The sequence below is a fragment of the Octopus bimaculoides genome, chromosome 25 (assembly GCF_046866305.1).
Source record: "Octopus bimaculoides isolate indiv1 chromosome 25, ASM4686630v1, whole genome shotgun sequence".
NCBI lineage: Eukaryota > Metazoa > Mollusca > Cephalopoda > Octopoda > Octopodidae > Octopus > Octopus bimaculoides.
The window spans coordinates 2,907,571-2,925,904 of NC_142952.1; the positions used below are offsets into that span (position 1 = coordinate 2,907,571).

Below are 18,334 nucleotides of genomic sequence, written 5' to 3' on the forward strand. Positions count from 1 at the left end.
TAGATGTTATTTAAAACTTGTTCATTCTTGTTATGACCTCTTTGTTTGGGTACACAGTTTAAAAAGTACACAAATACGTATTATGATCAATGCTTACTTAATAAAATGACTTATTTTCAATTTATATTATGCACTCCCAAATCTCTCTCTCTCTGTCTACACTCACACACACGTTTATCACAGCCTCTTTCTCTGTTAATTTCTTTTGTCTTCCATTGTATTGTATTTCTGTTATTCAAATCATTTTATATTATATGCCCATGGAAACAAAAGAATAATTAGTGAAAGAAAAATTAAAATAAAAACCATTAATGATGATGATATTACATTAGTATAAGGCCTTCATGTTTCAGCAAGCTCCATAACATTTGGTTAACCTTGGTATATTACTGGTAATAAATTTTATCAACTCCTCTCTTACCTTTACTAGAACAATGGAAAATCCAAGGTGAATAGATTTTCAATTGGGGAGAACAGGGGCGTCTCTATCTTGAGTGGAGAGGTCCATGTGGCTTCAGCTTATCTCGGTTCCAATGGCGATGAAAGGCGAAGTCAACCGTGGCGGAATTTGAACTTGGAATGTAGTGGCAGATGAAATACCATTAAGCGTTTAGCCTGGCATGCTAACGATTCTGCCTGCTCGCCACCTTCAATAATGACACTGGTTTCAAATTTTGACACAAGGCCAGCAATTTTGGAGGAGGGGATAAGTCGATTACATCGACCCCCCCCCCCCCCCCCAATATTCATCTGGTACTTATTTTATTGACCCCGAAGGGATAAAAGGTAAAGTTGATCTTGACAATTTGAACTCTGAACAAAGCAACAGCTGATATGCTTACTCATTGTGCTAACGAGTCTGTCAGCTCACCACCTTAATTTAATTATAATAATAAGAGCACTCAGAGGGTGCAAACCTCTGCCAAGGCAACACCAACATCCTCTCAATGATTAGCCGGAGATGATTTTTAAAATAAGAATATCTGAAATAAACTCGTCTGCTCTCACAAACGAGAATACGAAAAATGAAACCGACTGCTCTCAAAAATTAAGCAAAGAAAAAGGAAAAGTAATCCAGAATCCTTGTCCAGTACTGGATTGATCCCAAAATCTTATCAGTTTGTGCCAGTCACGAGGCCAAACATCCGTGTAAGTTTCATCAGAATCCATCCAGCGGTTCTTGAGATATCTTGTCCACAAACAAACAAACAAACATGACTGAAAACAATACCTCCGTCTTCACTAATGGTGTTGGTGGTTGTAGTGGTAGGGTGAGGGGTAGGGGTAGGGTTGATGACTGGTCGCAAAGGATATTAATGACAGCATTATAGTCGATGATTGATAGTCTTATCTACCCACGCGATTTACTGGTATGAAGGAAAATTTGAAAAATACTTTTCAAGGGCGTGGCAAACAAGTTTAACTGGGACTCCAGAGTATATTTGCAAAAGCAGTAACTATAGCAACGTTTCAGACAAAGGTACAAACAGGATCTGGGAATTTAGTGTTGGGGGAATAATTGTTAATCTTTTACTTATTTCAGTCATTGGACTGTAGCCATGCTGGGGCACCACCTTGAAGGGATTTTATTTGAACAAATCAATGTCAGTAGTTTTTTTTTTTCTTTAAACTTTGGCATACATTCTCTTGGTTGCTTTTGGTGAACAGATTATGCCATGGGGACATAAACAAACCAACATCAGTTGTGAAGTAGAGTGGGCAGACCCAAACACAAATACAGCCCGTTTTGTGTATATGTGGGTGTATCCTTATCGTTTAGTGTCCATATTCCGTGCTGGTATATGGTTGGATGGTTTGACATGAACTGACAGTTCAGAGGATAGGTCGAGCTCCAATTACTGTTTTGGCCCAGTTTCTACGGTCGGACGATCTTGTTTAACACTAATCACCTCACACAGTGTACTGGTTGCTTTTCCATGTCATTGACACTTGTGAAGGCGCTGAGTACCTCGCAGGACAAGACGCCGTGATTGGTGGTGGTGCTGTATTGATGGAGGAGTTACATGACTATACCACGCTAGAAAAAGTACGGTGAAGTGTCACGACACAACTTGAAGGCACATGAGGGTGAATGTGGGTGACAAAGGCACAGAGAAGAGCATAATGATGGGATCAGATAAGTAACGCGAAAATACAAGGTTAGTGACGGATAATTATATGTAGGGAATAGAGATATAGGGGAAAGGGCAAAATTATTGGTGAATATCTGTTTTTCTTTCCCCCTCCTCCTTCGCAACACTACCGCTTGACAAACGACGTTGGTTTGTCTACATCCCTCCAGCGGTTTGGCAAAAGTGACCGATAGAATAAAATACTAGGCTTTTCGAAAAAAAAAAACTGGCTGATTCGTTCGACTGCGGTGCCCCAGCATGGCCGTAGTCCAATTCCTGAAACTAGTGAATATAAAGATATAATTACTTCTCTCTCTCTCTCTCTGTCCATATATATATATATATATATATATATTTTGTGTGTGTATGACGGATAAGCAGGATAAGAAGGGGGGATAACTCTCTTTGTTTGAGATAACTCCCTATTTCTGCTCATAATAGTGTCATAGCAACTACTGCCAGTAGGTGGCGCTAGCGATCTCCTTGTCTGGTCAAGAGGAGTTAAATGGTTCCCGTCTTTCTGAGCGTCATGCTGGATTGTTATGTGGCTGGCGATTTACCCTGGCCGCTGGTCTCCGTGTCGGCCGCCCGTCTTCGTTTGCCAGTGGTAGCAGCAGCATTATACTGCATTGTTTAGGTAGGTAACAAAAAATATAGCTACAAAAACGAACCGATCAAACGTATACAGGAATCGGAAAGGCCAAGCAAGAAAGCAAACGGGAGCAACAAAACCAATGACGAAAGACAGTTGACGACGGCCTTTCCTCTTTATTAATTTCAATTTCTTTCATTTATGTCTGTCTGCCTCGACTCATCGACGGCCACTGCTGGCAATACGACAGGACAAACAAAACAAAAAAAGCAAGGCAGGATAAAGAAAAGAGAATAAGTCGAGTCGATCTCGGCTTCCTTTACAAATAGGAAGCACTGCCGCCTCTTGTGAATCCGTCAAAGCCTCCAAGAAGTCTCCTACGAAATATATATACATACATACATACATGTATATATATATATATATATATATATATATATATACAATGCTGGACTTTAATGTTACCTGATAACCGCCCTCAAATCATGTTTCTTTATTTTGTCCTGTGACTATATATTGTAAAGTAATGTCTATGAAATTGTTTATTTGTTTGGCAGTTTTCAAACCTCAAACCTGTTTTTTTTTTCTTTTTATTCCTTCTGATTATTACTCATATCTCGCATCTATCTACCTATCTATATATTGCACACACATTTATATATATATATATATATATATATATATATATATATCCCTGTGTGTGTATATGTAACGCTTACAACCCGACATCGTCGTTCAACCCTTCTAATCGTAAAAGCGACTTTTTACTTCATTTAGATTTTCCCATTTTCTTGTTAAAAATACTTAAAACAGCAACAAGAATCCTTGTTTATAGTTATTCTCTGTGCATACATACAAAACACACACATGCTCTCCTTCTATATAATATATATATATATATATATATATATATATATATGATGTGTTTCCTAATGTATCTCTATATTCGGTGTTCTGTGAATGCGTCTCGATTTTTCCCCAAAATTTTAGTGGCTTTCGTTTGATTTTTACCCATTGCTTTCTTGTGCGATGTTACTTTTTCTATTTTCTGTATTTAAAAAAAGAAACTAGTTAAATATTTAACCCCACCCCCTCTTAATCGTTTTCCTCTTGTGACATCGTGTTATATTTGTTTCATACCGTATTCATTCTGTTATATGTATGTATATATATATATATATATTTATATATATAATGTGTGTGTGTCTGCACACATTTTAGGCTCGACAAACGATTGACGTCTTCTGCAATGTCTATAAAATCTCAGCGAGGAAATAGATTGCACTCATCGATCTCCAGTTACACTTAAAGGCCGGGCATAATTCAACTAGCTAGGGAGTTTGCCTCACTCGAATTCTCATCCGAATACTACGTTTTCGCCATCGTTTTAACGCCCACTCTCCCTTTCTTGCATGTGTAAGACGGAATTTGTCGAGGCAGATTTTCCACGGCCTGATGCCCTTCCTGTCACTAACCCTCACCTGTTTCCTAGCAGGGTAATATGGCCAGACAAGTTTTCCATGAAAGGCTGGTAACGAACAACCCCGTTTGTATGACAATAATAGTCGTTTACAACCACCATATGTAAATAGAAGAGTACACCCGCATATACACACACACACACACATACACATACGCTGGTTTTCTATTCAGTTTCTGCCTACTAAATCCATGCATAGGGATTTGGTCGGCCTGGGGCTATAGTATGACACCTGTCTCAAGTAGCCATGCAATGAGAATAAACCCTGGGACCACATGATTGGGAAGCAAGCTTCTCAAGCTCACAGCCACGCCTAATTCTGTTTGTCAAACATTTAAGAATTCGTTTACATTTCTAAATTCATATTCACAATTTTTGTTTGATTACCTTCTATGAAGACATGATGGTCACGGTTGGAACATCTTTGATCACTGGACTGCTCTATCAGGGCTGACTTGGAGTTAAACGAGATGAACACTAAGCCATCAAGGAAGTCTCTACATGATCACTTGACCTGATGTAAATTGAGGGGAATGATATTAAAATTATATATTGAAAAAATAAGACAATATTTGTTTGCTTACGTATGTATAATAGGGAAGCAATATATATATATATATATATATATGCATGCATTAAGAAGCAGCAAAAATTTCACAAAACCTGTTACTCAGTTTCACCTTCCTGTTCATCGGACAAAACAATAGGAACATGAAACTCTGAGTAACAGTTTTTGTAATATTTTTGCTGCTTTTTAATAATGCAAACCACCATGGAGAACAAATATAGATGGGCTGGCCACATCGTGCAACTGAAGGACAACAGATAGACAGCAGGACAATGGACGAGATCAAGAAGCCAACCAAGGACAAGATGGTGAGATAATCTCACCCGCTACCTACCTGGAGCCTACATAGCCACAAGTGGCCAGGGACAGACAGCTGGAAGGAGTCCAGGGAGGGGTCTCTTCTCTTCTAGGAGTGATGAAGCCCTGGATAAAGGATGTGTGTGTGTTACTGTGTCCTTGGCTTGACATTACAGGGCAGTTGTAAACATGAGTCACAATCATGCGAACAGTATCTCTCAGTTCCAATCATCCATGAAAGCATGTCTGGCCTTGTTGAAATATTACCTTGCATGGAAGCAAGTAAGGGTTAGCAGCAGGAAGTGCATCTGGCCGTAGAAAATCTTCAACATACAAGCGAGGAAAGAAATGTGGACATTAAAACAATGACTGTGCTGTAAGAAGTTTGCTTCCCAACTACATGGCTCCAGGTTCAGTCCCATTGCATGGCACCTTGGGCCAACCAAAGCATTGTGAGCAGATTTGGTGGCTGGAAACTGAAAGAAACCCATCCTATATATGTGTATGTATATATGTTTGTTTGTTTGTTCCTCACCACTGCTTGACAACTGGTGTTGGTGTGTTTGTCCCCCATAACTTAGTGGTTCTGCAAAAGAGAATGATAGAATAAGTACCAGGGTTGATTCACTCAACTAAAAATTCTTCAAGGTGGTGCCCCAGCATGGACACAATCTAATGACCGAAACAAATAAACCATTATACTAAGATCATGGGTTCAATTTTCTAGCCTACCTGGGACACTGTGTCCTTGTGCTGGTGCAGCCCTCCAGGTGTCACATCCCAATTATTCTGATGGATCAAAAGTGAGAATGTGCTTGTCTATTCTTGACTGCATTTGGCACCTTCGAATAAAGAAATAAGAAATCAATATTTAAATAAAGCTGTAATATGATTGCACCTTCTCTTTCTTTGTTGTCTTTTCCAGAGAATGGACCCCATACCTGTTGCAGAGCCGGCTGCTACCGAATTGCCCAGTACTGGCGGCAAAGACAACGGCAAAAAAGACAACCAAACAGAAGCTAAAAGCAAGAGTGAGAATGACAAAATGCCTAGTGAGAATGAAGAGTCGAGCCCTCTGCCATCTACCTCTGATAATGACATCATCTCAAACTCATTAACCTCGACTAGCAAACAGGCAAAGAAGACCAAAATAATTGCAGATAAAGATTCCACAGGTAAATGAAAAAAAACCCAAAACAATGAATATTATAAAACTGTGTGTGTGTGTTATGGGTAGCGTTTCATTGTATACAATCTGTCACATGTTTGGGCCACCTGCATCTAAACCAGCAACCCTACCAAGCCTGTGTGATTCTCCTTGGCCACCCTGCAAGGCATAAAGCAAAACCTGTCAAAGGGTGAATGAACCCAGTAGAGCTGGGAATGAGAGATCCCTAGTCTTTGTTTAGACAAGGAGAGCTCTGATTTAACCCCTGCGATTTCATATGCATGCGCTGTTTAGTCCTTTCGCATTTGAACCTGCCATATCCGGCTCAAATATTCCACTTGCTTTATCTGGCCTCTCACATCATCCGGCCATGTCTGACTTCTCATGCCCACCCTACAATGTCATTCAAAAAATAAACAGTCACATTGTTAAAATCTCAAAGGTAGAATATAATGCATGATTAATTCAAAATTAGGTAATATTTTCCCATGGCCAGACATTGAATCCATGTTTGAAGAATAAATTGGATTGTCATGGATGGAACCCCATTGAGTTAAAGCTGACAACAACAGCAACAACTGAATTTTTTTATTTCATTTGTCTTCCTGTCTCTCTTTCAGAGATGAAGTCCTCAGATTGTGTAACAAAAGAGAGACCAGCTTCACCTGTATCAGCTCCTCCATCCTCTACAGCTACTTCAGTTGACCCAACAACAAAAGTAGTGGAAGTGCCTGTTGACAAAATGAAAGGTAACATAAAGGTTCTCGTTTCAAAGCATTGCTTTTCAGCTGGGGTCCATATAAGAATCTCCTGAGCATAGTGATTTTTCTATATTTGTATATCTATATATGTTGGTCCAGAATCAGGCCAGACACAGAGGAGGAGAGAGAATAGTAATTCAGTGAAGGAAAAGTAGTGAGAGTAATGACCCTGACTGAGAGGGAGTGAGAGAAGGGAAGGGGTGATAGATGAATAAGGAAGAAAGGGGTGGAAAAAAAACAGCGTTTCAACTCTGGATGTATGTGATTATTATGGACCTTATTTTCTGCGTTATTTATATATAAAATACTACAGTTAGCCGTTGTTATTGACAGCATGGGGTCAGCTAGCGTTTTCTTATAATCTGTGTGCAATAAAGTGCTTTATACTTCTGCAGTACCCAAAAGATTTTAATATTTTCTTACCAAAATTCTTCGCTCTCGCTTTTCTTTCTAATTGATCCCTAAACTCTTGTCTTTCACAGAACCTACTCCGCCGAAAGAGGAACCCAAAACAGAGCCTGTTGAGAGCAGTGAACCACCTAAAATTAAGGAACTGGCCGAGGAGCTTGCGAGACCAGTGACATTACAAGAGAATACAACTGGTATGTGCGTGTTTGTGTGTGCACCTTGTTTCAGTCATTGAACTGCAGCCATGCTGGAGTACTTCCTTGAAGGGTTTTAGGGTTGAAGAAATCTACCCAGTATTTTTTTTTTTCTCCAAACTAGTAGCCACAAACATATGCCTCTACTGGAGCTATGCCTTGGTCCCTGAACATTGAGCCATTGACCTGAGCAGGTTTCTCTGTCCTAGTTGTTGGTTCCTTGGGAAAACTTAGACAGAGTCTTTTGCCTTCTGGTACAGTGCTAACACTTCCCTCACTTGTGAAGTGGGTTACTAGAGTGAGCCATCAAGTGAGAGAGATTAGGAGTTGAATACGGGCAAGTGATACCTATCCATCCTCAGCAAGGAGCAGCTGCCACACACCAAGGGTACTTTGTCTATTCAAAGCCCTTACACCCCATGCAAATGTGGGTTAATAGACTTTAAAATGAACAAGCATTGGAGAGCTGCTTTATATCCACTTTCTCCAAGCTTGCAACTCGGGTAGAATTCTATGGTTTGATGCCCAAATGTTGTTGTTGAAGCAAAGTATTTTATTCAATGTCTTTGTGTGGCAGACTACTGCCAGACATTTTGAGCATAAGAATCATGAAATGATGTCAGTGCAATGAGACATAGAGATAAACCGACAAACCATGGGCTTGTGTCTTCTGCTATAAATAGTAAATGAATTTGTGTGTGTTTGTATATATATGTATCTGTATGGTTGTGTGTGTGTGTACATGTGTATGAATGTGTGTGTGTGTGTGTGATATATATATATATATATATACACATGCATACACTTGAGTATATACATTGTGTGTGTGTGTCTAAATATATATGTATGTGTATCTCTTTTTATTGAAGAAGATAAAGAAAAGAAGAAAGAACCAATACCAGCACCAGAAGAAACAGCAACAACAGCAGCAGCAGCAATAGCTGTGGTGGCAGCAACAACAGCTGCAGTAGCAGCAGCACCGAAACCGAAGGAGAAGAAACCAAACTTGTTCCCCAACAGGCGACGCCAGAAGCTCATTGTTGCTGGTGCGTTCCTTGCAAAACGGGACGCCAGCCGGAAGTCTCCACCGAGTCCAGCGAAGAAACTAACGGCCAAGGCTAAACCTTCAATAATGAAATCCGAACCCAGCGACAAGGTTAGTCATTACTACGATGTCATTAATGCGTTTATGTGATGTAATTGGGGGGGGCACGTGGTGTGTGTGGAATTGATAGCAAAGGGTGCGTGGCTTAATGGTTCGTGTATTTGGCCTATGATCATAAGGTGGTGAGTTCGATTTTTGGCAGCACGTTGTCCTTGAGCAAGACTCTTTATTTCACGTTGCTCCAGTCCACTCAGCTGGCAAAAATGAGTTGTACCTGTAATTCAAAGGGGGCCAGCTTTATTACATTCTCTGTATCCTGCTGAATCTCCCTGAGAACTATGTTAAGGGTAGACATATTTATGTATTCATATGGTGCATTTAGGGTATGTGGTGTGTGTGCCTTAGTGGTACAGGTATTTGGCTTTTGATTGCGAGTTCAATTTCTGGTAATGCATTCTGTTCTTGAGCAAGACACTTTATTTCATGTTGCTCCAGTCCACTCAGCTGGTGAAAGCGCGTTGTACCTGTAATTCAAAGGGTGCTGGCCTTGTTACATTCTGTGTCACACTATCTCCATGAGAACTGTTATGGGTACATGTGTCTGTGGAGTACTCAGCCATTAGCATGTTTTGATGAGCAGGCTGTTCAGCTGGAACCCTCATTGCCATATCCAAGTGCCAAAATATGGAATTAATAATGTATGTAAACCCGTAAAGTGTGTGGTCACTTCTTGACCACACAGCCATTTTAGAAAAAAATATTTTCTTAATTTTAAGCAGGTGAGATTGATAAGTATTTTGTGATCTAATGAATGTTTTCTTTGTTAATTGCTTTTTTTCTGTTAGGTTGAAAAAGATGAAAAAGTTGCAGAGAAGAAGGTGACCTCTGAGAAGAAAATGGAGAAGAAACTCGTTCCTGAAAAAAAGGCTACTATTGATAAGAAACCAGTTTTCCGTGAGATGAAGGTCCACGAAGACAAACGGTCTTTCGGAGAGAAGAAACTTGATAAAAAGTTATCTGGTGATCGAAGATCCTTGCAGACTTCTGTTGCCCAGTCTGTTAAGTTGGTCAAAGAACTGAAGACAGAAGTGGCCAGCGAGCCGACCCACGTAAAAACGGAGCGTCCGATGAGTGAGATGAAGGAATTGGAGAAGGCTCTCACCATTGGCTTTCTTCCGAACTCACGACCAGGTATGGCACCCCTCTCGAGTGCCGTTACACCATCCACAGCCTATGTCAATATGCTGACGTCAACCACGAATGTCTTCGGAGGTCCAGTGGTGTCCCCTACTTCAACGAAGTCTGCCTTAGGGAGAAAAGTACGGGCTCGTCCAGGTAGGTTCCGCAGAGGTGATTATCAACACTTTTTCGTTCTTTAAATTTGTCTTTATACACCCTCACATATATACACTCTGCACTGGTGTTGGTGCCTCATAAAAAAGCACCCAGTATACTTTGTAAAGTGGTTGGCATATTAGGAAGGGCATCCAGCCATAGAAACCATGCCAAATGGGACTGGAGTCTGGTGCAGCTCCTGTCAAACCATCCAACCCATGCCAGCATGGAAAACTTAAGTTAAATGATGACATATTCACATTGTGTGTGTGTGTGTGTGTGTGATTTGATAGACAGAAACTGAAAGAAGGAAAGAAGCCCATCATAATTGTATGTGTGTGTATGTTCATATCTCCTTGCCTTGTCATCTTGGAATAGTTGTAAACGAATGTCCCTGTTATACAAGCTGTGTCCATTTCCAATTTTCTCACTAGCCTCCATCTGTCTGTCTCTCTTTTGTTGTCGGTCTGTCTGTCTTTCTCTAAATACTTCTCCCTCTTCTTTGTTGTCCCTTTCTTCCCATCTCCGCTGTATCTCCCTTACTACTTGTTGCTAATTTCTACAGGTCCCCATCGGGCCTCAAGAAAACGGGGTTTGTCAAAATCTCCTGACACTTCTGACTTTGTGGTGAAGAAAGAACCCCTGTCACCTGGAGAGGAAGGTCTCCCTCGCAAAAGGCTTAAACTCGGCGGGAAAGGTAAGCACTTACATTTACAACTACTTTGATAACCTACAAGGTGAGGGTGCTTCTACATTGTCACCAACTCTGCTAGAAATAGCAGCCAGATGTTAAGCAGTAGTCCAGGCACATGGCTTAATGGTTAGGGTATTTATCTCATGATCATAGTCATGAGTTCAATTCTCGGCAGTACATTGTGTCCTTGAGCAAGTCACTTTATTTCACGTTGCTTCCATATACTGAGTTGTCAAAAATGAGTTGAACATATATTTCAAAGGGCCAGCCTTGTCGCATTCTGTGTCATGCTGAATCTCCTTGAGATCTATGTTGATGGTGCATGTGTCTGTGGAGTGTTCAGCCACTTGCATGTTAATGTCACGAGCAGGCTGTTCCGTTGATCGAATCAGCTGGAACACTCGTCATTGTAACCGATGGGCAGCTAAAACCGGCCCAATACCATGGCCACTCAACCACATTGACTCTATGATGTGGTGTTGAGCCAGCAAAGAAGCTGTTTTTCACGTGCTTACCAAATTCACTGACAAGGATTTAATCAGTCTGGATGGCACGTAAAAAGCACCCACTACACTCTTGGAGTGGTTAGCATTAGGAAGGGCATCCAGCTGTAGAAACCTTGCCAGATCAGATTGGAGCCCAGTGCAGCCTCCTGGCTTGCCAGTCCTCAGTGAATCCGTCCAATCCTCACAATGGTCTACAACAAGTAACCTTAGATACCAAGAACCCTCCTAAGTATCCTAGCGGTACTAAATCTGGTTTTATACCTATTTCCTCTATCCATCCGTTCAAATTGTTATTATTATTATTGTTGTTGTTGTTACAGTTGCAAGCCAGGAATTTACTATCCAGTATGATCACAATCCTTACAAATGCATGTTCGAGAACTGCAACAAGAGTTTCCGTAAAGACCACCGCCTACAATACCACATCAAGTACTATCACATGGAGGACAGCAAATCCATGGTGAGCTCACCCGTAACGGTGCCGTCGAAGCGTCAGAAGACTTCAAGTATTTGTAAGTTCCTTCTTAATCAAGGAAAAGGGCAAATGGGAATAACATCAGTTTCTCTCTCTCTCATCTGGACCCTTTTTTCATTACAGAGACCCCTTCTGTATCATAACAGCTTTTGATACTTCGCACTGGACTGGTGCGTCCCTTCCTTTTTCTCTCCACCCCTCTCTGTTTTTATATAGGCCTGAAGCCTCTCGTATTTCCGGCATACAAGTCGACCTAGTATATAGTCTAATCATGTAGACTCAACCTTTAAACATTGTTGCTATTTTTCCAAAGCCTTCTGCGTTTCGCATGGAATTTTCGGTCCTTCCAAATCGTCTTGGTGTATAAGTTGACCTACCTTTTTTTTGCGACTGTAAATTCTAGTTTGGAAAGTTCGACTTGTGTGCCAGGAAATACGGTAAATATATGTACATTTTTTTTTCCCTCTGTATGTGGAGTGATGGTGGCTGTGGTAGTGGTATCAGTTGTTTAACCGTAGGTCAACTATGACCATCCCTATGAATACGGTAGCAAAAAGGGTTAATAAGAAATCTTGTAGAATAACAATCATGGATGTATCATAATGAAGACACCCAGGCATAGCTGTGTGGTTTAGCACCTTGTTTTGCAACCATGTGGTTTTTGGATCGGTCCCACAGTACAACACCGTAAGTAAGTGCTTTCTACTATAGCCCCATGCCAACCAATACATTGTGGGTGGATATGGTAGATGGAAACTGTGAAGAAGCCCGTTGTGTAAGTATAGTGTATAGAATGGAAAAAGTTCAAATCAGTCAGACTATGATTATAACATATATATATATATATATATATATATATATATGGTTTTTGTTAAGATAAAATAAGGATTTTCCGAACTAAAACCCATATTGATGTGTCAGAGATATAAAAATATATATTTTTATATCTCTGATATATCAATATCTGATATTTCAGTTTGGACAATCTTTATTTTATCTTAACTAAACCCGTGTATGTATGTGTTAATTGTAGTCTGCCTTTATAAGAAGTTTTTCCATTCTATCCACAATACTTATCTAATGCCTCAGGTTTGACTTGAGCACTTCTACGCTGTCTCTGTGTTTTGTAAGAATATATATGCGCAGGTGTGGCTGTGTGCTAAGAAGCTTGCTTCCCAACCACTCGGTTCCAGGTTCAGTCCTGCTGTGTGGTATCTAGGGCACCTGTCTCTTGCTATAGCCTTGGCCCAACCAAAGCCTTCTGGGTGGATTTGGGAGGCAGAAACTGAAAGAAACCCTGTCACGTGTGTGTGAGTGTATATGTATTTATATATACGTGTGTGTGTGTGTGTATGTATATATATATATATATATATATATATATACACACACACACACACACACACACAATATATCTCTCCCTCCCTCCCTCTCTCCGTTTTCTCTTTTGTTCACTTCAACTGTTTCTCCATTGTTACCATTCCTGCTGACTCTTGTAAATGCATTTTTTTTTTGGAGTTTTCAAATGTCTTCATTAGTTCTGTTTTATATTTCTTCTTTCCTTTCTCTTTCTCTCTCTCTTTTTTTTTTCTTTTCTCTCCCGAATTTTGCCACCTTTTAGGTTCCACCAGTTCTGACCACTCTCAAAAGACCAAGTGTGACGCCGTGCCTCCGAAGCGGAGGTATACTTCTCAGTTAGCCCCACGTCACACCCTGAATGGTTTCCCGACCCTGGATAGTCCAAGTTCTTGTCTGTTACAGGATGACATCAAAAACTTCGATCTTTTAGATGGTAAATCATGACACCTCAGTTCAGAACCCCATTTTTAATGTTCCCTTTGTCCCCTAATCTTTATTATATATCTCCTTTGAAACCCATACCCTGCTATTGTTGGTGTGGACTTTGTTACTTTTTGTTTTCCAATCGTTTTCTCCTTATGTGCAAAATTTGATTTTCCTTTTTTTTTCTTCATTCATGTTTGATCTTTTGCCATACCAAAGCATTTTCATAAGTTTGTCCCGAATGTCCATGCTTATTTTCAGACTTCGAGTTAGCTTGTGTGTTCCATACATCCTGAGTAATATAAAGCTATCCTTTCTTAAGTCCCAAGTTGGGAATGTCTATCAGATATGATGCATGGACGCTTGGGAAAGATGCCTGATGTACATATCCAATTCTGCCTGTCCTTTGTATCATGTGACACAAAGGGCAGGCAGAATTGGGTATGTGTATCATATATTGATGTATAAACATGAAGGAAATCTGTTCTGTACACCACATGTGATGCACAAGACAGGCAAAGGGTTAAAATTTTGTTTTCAATCAACTGAATTAGCCATTTCAAAGAATAACTTTGTCTTTCAAATCCCTGACCTTCTCGAGTTTGCTTTCAATATCTTAATTAACAAGGTGGCAAGCTGGAAGAATCGTTAATTAACCAGCAGACAAAATGCTTAATGGCGTTTTGTGTGTCTTTACATAACATTCTAAGTTCCCTTCAATTGTCTCCCTTTGTGTAGTTGTGTTAAAAGTTTCTGTGCTTTGAAGCTCATTTTTATTGCACAAATGTTTGTCAGTGTTGTTATAGTCTTGCTTTAAGCATTTGCATGGAGCATGCTCCCTTCAGTGGGACACAAACTGATGGGTGAGATGGTGAAGGGGTGGAGGTAGGTTCAGCATAAGGAATGGCAGTGGGGAGACTGCAAACTCCTTCAGCTTTTCTCTTACTTGTTTCAGTCATTAGACTGTGGCCATGCTGGGGCACCACCTAGAACAATTTTAGTTGAACATATCGACTCCACTGTGTGTGTGTGTGTATGCATGCATCTCTTTGTGCCTCTCAGTCTGTCTCCTTGTGTCTGTCTGTTTGCCTCTCTCTTTCTCTCTCTCTCTCTCTCTCTGTCTCCTTTCCTTGCCATTGTGTGATAGTTATGTCACCATTATGCAAGCGATGGCCTTTGTTTCCAGTCTTCCATGCAACCATGTCTGGTCATGCGGAAATATTTCATTACATGGAAATAAGCGACAGTTAGTGACTGGAAGAGCATCCAGCTGTAGAAACCATGCCAAAACAGACAATGGAACCTGATTCGGCCCCTGACCATACCGGCTCCTGTCAAACTATCCAACCCATGCCAGCATGGAAAAGAGGCATTAAATGATAATGATGAAGTGCGAAATAAAAAATAATACCAAAACCAATCTGACTAAATCCTGGAAGGCTATGCTCCAGCATTGCCACAAGTCAATGATTGAAACCGATAAGAGAACATTGTTTGTTGAAATATGGAAGCAAAAAGGTTAAGGGGGATATTTGACTGCTATTTTTAGCACACTCAGGCTCCCCCATCTGATAGACTGTCCTTCTGATGTCTACCCCTGTCGCTAAGTCACTGACCCATCCCTACCCCACATCTTGCTGTTCGTTGTTAGGTTCAATTACTCAGGATCATGATTGTTGGGGGTGAGATAGTTCCAGAGCAACTGTGATCCAGTAGGCCTACGTGTATCTTGGATTACATTGTTTTAAGTTGGTAGCTTGTGGTTTGAGGGAAGTTTAAGGTAGGTATTTCTAGCATGTTTTATGATCACATGTAGGCAAATTGACATTTTCTACTTGTGCTTGTCTCTCCCTTTTTTTTTTTTTTTACATCAAAATCCACCCCACCCCACCCCACCCTTTTTTTTTTTTTTTTTTTTTTTTAATGCTGTTGCTTTCTTGTAATATCAGGCTTTGAAAATTCTTAATCTCCTCTCTGTTTCTTTGTCTCTTTCTCTCTCCCTCTCTTCATCTCTCTGTCTCTTTGTCCACTTCTCTCTCTGTCTTTGTATGTCTTTCCACCTTTGTCTCTCTCTCTCTCTCTCTCTCTCTTTCTCTTTCTCTCTCTCTTTCTCTCTCTCTCTCTCTCTCTCTCTCTCTCTCTCTCTCTCTCTCTCCACCTTTGTGTTTGTCTCTTTCTGTCTGTCCACCTCTCTGTCTCTCTCTTAGTGTGTGTGTGTCTATCTCTCTCTCTCTTCTCTGTCTGTCTCTCTTCACCTTTCTCTCTCTCATATCCTTGGTCTCTCTTATTTCAGCTGCAAGTGAAATGGTGCCACCACCCATCACCGTCAAAGAAAGGAAGCATGGCAACAAGAGAAGAAGTAAAAGTGAGTTTGAGCGGAATTGCTTCATTCTGCAATGAGAAATTTAAAATAATTTCTTTGAGAAAGTGTGTGTGTGTGTGTGTGTGTGTGGACTTGTGAATATATATGATAAGGACACGTGATGTGGTGGCTTAATCTCCTACCAGTTGTGATCCAACCACGACCAATCTGTCCCATTAGTCACATTTTACTTATCTAGAATTGTTAGACACTATGTCCTTGTTTCAAGACAGTATGTTCTACGAGTGATTGGGTTGCTATTTCTAGCATGTCTTGCAACTACATAGAAATTTCCTCTTGTTGGATGGGAGCCAAGCATAGGATGTGGTGGAGTCATCATTTTAACGTGTACCTTTCCATGCATGTATGTGTTAGATGGAATTTATTAAGACAGATTTTCTACGGCTGGATGCCTCTCCTGTCATCAACCCTCACCTGTTTTCCAAGCAAAGTAATACTGCTAATGATGGTAGTGTGGTAGATACTGATGATAATTGGTATTGTTTGCAGATATCGAACGGCCTCCTGTACTGGAACCCGTGGCTGAAGACTTTGCAGAGTTTGAGGAGGAAGACACAAGCAGCGAAGTCATCCATTGTGTTTGTAACCAGGTTGAAGAGAAGGGCCTTATGATTCAGGTAAACTATTTCTGTATTACAATTAACGTTGCACAGAAGAGACAGATTTCATTATTGCGTTTGCTTTATTATGTTGGTGCAGGCTTCGACATGCTCAACTGGTTAAGGTCAAACAACTGACCAGCAAATCTGTGGTGTTAAGCAGAATATTTGCTGTGGCCCATCCTTTATACTAAGACAAAACAATGTACGTACATGATAACACTTCCAGTCAGTTAAGATCAGAAGCCATGAGAACCACTGCCTGGTACTGCATCAGGACTATTATTATTATGATTATTATTATTATTATTATTATGGTGGCAGGCTGTCAGAATCGTTAGCACGCTGGGCAAAATGCTTAGCGGCATTTCGTCCATTTTTACGTTCTGAGTTCAAATTCCACTGAGGTAAACTTTACCTTTCATCCTTTTGGGGATTGATAAAGTAAGTACCAGTTGCACACTGGGGTCGATATAATCAACTAGCCCCTTTCCCCCTCAAAATTTCAGGCCTTGTGCCTATAATAGAAAGGATTATTATTATTATTATTATTGATTCAAGGCAGCGAGATGGCAGAATCGTTAGCACGCCAGGCAAAGTGTTTAACATTTCATCCATCTTTACGTTCTGAGTTCAAATTCTGCCGAGGTTGACTTTGTCTTTCATCCTTTCAGGGTCGATAAAGTAAGTACCAGTTGGACATTGGGGTCAATATAACCAACTTACCCCCTCCCCCTGAAATTGCTGGCCTTGTGCCGAAAATTGAACACATTGTTATTGATTATTGTTTGTATTTTTTCTAGTGTGAAGTATGTATGTGCTGGCAGCATGCCTTCTGTATGAACTTAGATGAAGCAACTCTTCCCAAGAAGTATATCTGCTCCATCTGTCAGAACCCACGAGGTAAGAAGAAGAAGAAGAAGAAAATATTGTGGACATAAATGGAGTTTTTAAATTTGTCTCAGTTTGTTGTATGCCAAGGGGAGACGTGAGTTTTAAACAGTTCAAGCAAATCTCTACCCCATGATGGAAGAAATTCTACGTGTTTCAGATAGCATAGGGTCAGATATGTTAGAAGAGGACACGAAAAAGGGGGAAGAATAGGGGATGTAATAAGTCTTAAAGACATGTGACTACAAAGTTGCAACGTGATTGCTTGTCTGTTTTTAGTATATAATCTTCTTTTTCTATGCATGGTATTCATTACTGCTTTAATGGGAATCCAGTAGAGATTATGTTTTGGCTATTCTGCGTATACCAAGAACATGGCATTGTAAGGTTAAGATAAATGGAACAGAAACATGATGATGCTGTTACATATTCTTGTGTTTTATTATGTTTGCTTTCTTCTATTATTTTCTTCTGCTTGGCAGGTCTTCGTCCTAGTGCCAAATACGTCTATGACCAAGACTGGCTGAAGCTAGGCCAGCTGCCTGGCTTCAGTTTCGTTGAAGCAGACCACGACGAGAGCGGAAAGGTCAGCAGGATCCTTGCCACGAACAGTCTTGTCGGTGACTTACACAATATCATAGCTGTACTTTACGGTACCAAACGGCAGATCAAATTGTCCCTGTGAGTTCTTCAGTAACGTCTTTTCTGTTTTTTTTTTGCCTTTTCTATTGGAGTCATTTCACTGTGGCTGTGCTGGAGCACGGGTTGTCAAGTATTCTATCACACACACACACACACACACACACAATGAGCTTCCACACAGTTTCCATTTATCAAATTCACTCAGAATGGCACTGGGGCCATTCACACAACAGTACCTCTGTAGGACCTTAGCTATGACATATATATGTTAAATGTCATTTTTACTCGAAGATGGAAGGCAGTGAACTGACAAAATTGTCAG

General features: G+C 40.4%; 1 protein-coding gene across 11 annotated transcripts in view; it reads left to right on the forward strand.

Annotated features, from left to right (window-relative positions):
• The window catches only part of LOC106868761 (PHD finger protein 20-like protein 1), a 43,362-nt gene that overhangs the window by 15,468 nt on the left and 9,560 nt on the right, over positions 1 to 18,334 (forward strand). Inside the window, exons 1-13 of one of the 11 annotated variants that reach the window (XM_089342335.1) lie at positions 1,914 to 2,159; positions 5,995 to 6,244; positions 6,858 to 6,986; positions 7,481 to 7,600; positions 8,470 to 8,756; positions 9,551 to 10,040; positions 10,606 to 10,737; positions 11,561 to 11,752; positions 13,337 to 13,507; positions 15,791 to 15,862; positions 16,370 to 16,497; positions 17,283 to 17,382; positions 17,853 to 18,051. In XM_089342335.1, coding sequence (XP_089198461.1) covers positions 5,998 to 6,244; positions 6,858 to 6,986; positions 7,481 to 7,600; positions 8,470 to 8,756; positions 9,551 to 10,040; positions 10,606 to 10,737; positions 11,561 to 11,752; positions 13,337 to 13,507; positions 15,791 to 15,862; positions 16,370 to 16,497; positions 17,283 to 17,382; positions 17,853 to 18,051 — 2,267 coding nt within the window. In that variant the 5' untranslated portion in view covers positions 1,914 to 2,159; positions 5,995 to 5,997. Of the gene's footprint in view, positions 1 to 1,913; positions 2,160 to 2,566; positions 2,770 to 5,994; positions 6,245 to 6,857; positions 6,987 to 7,480; positions 7,601 to 8,469; positions 8,757 to 9,550; positions 10,056 to 10,605; positions 10,738 to 11,560; positions 11,753 to 13,336; positions 13,508 to 15,790; positions 15,863 to 16,369; positions 16,498 to 17,282; positions 17,383 to 17,852; positions 18,052 to 18,334 lie in introns of those variants that run through there. The other 10 variants (XM_089342333.1, XM_089342334.1, XM_089342332.1 and 7 more) reach the window with 10 other exon arrangements.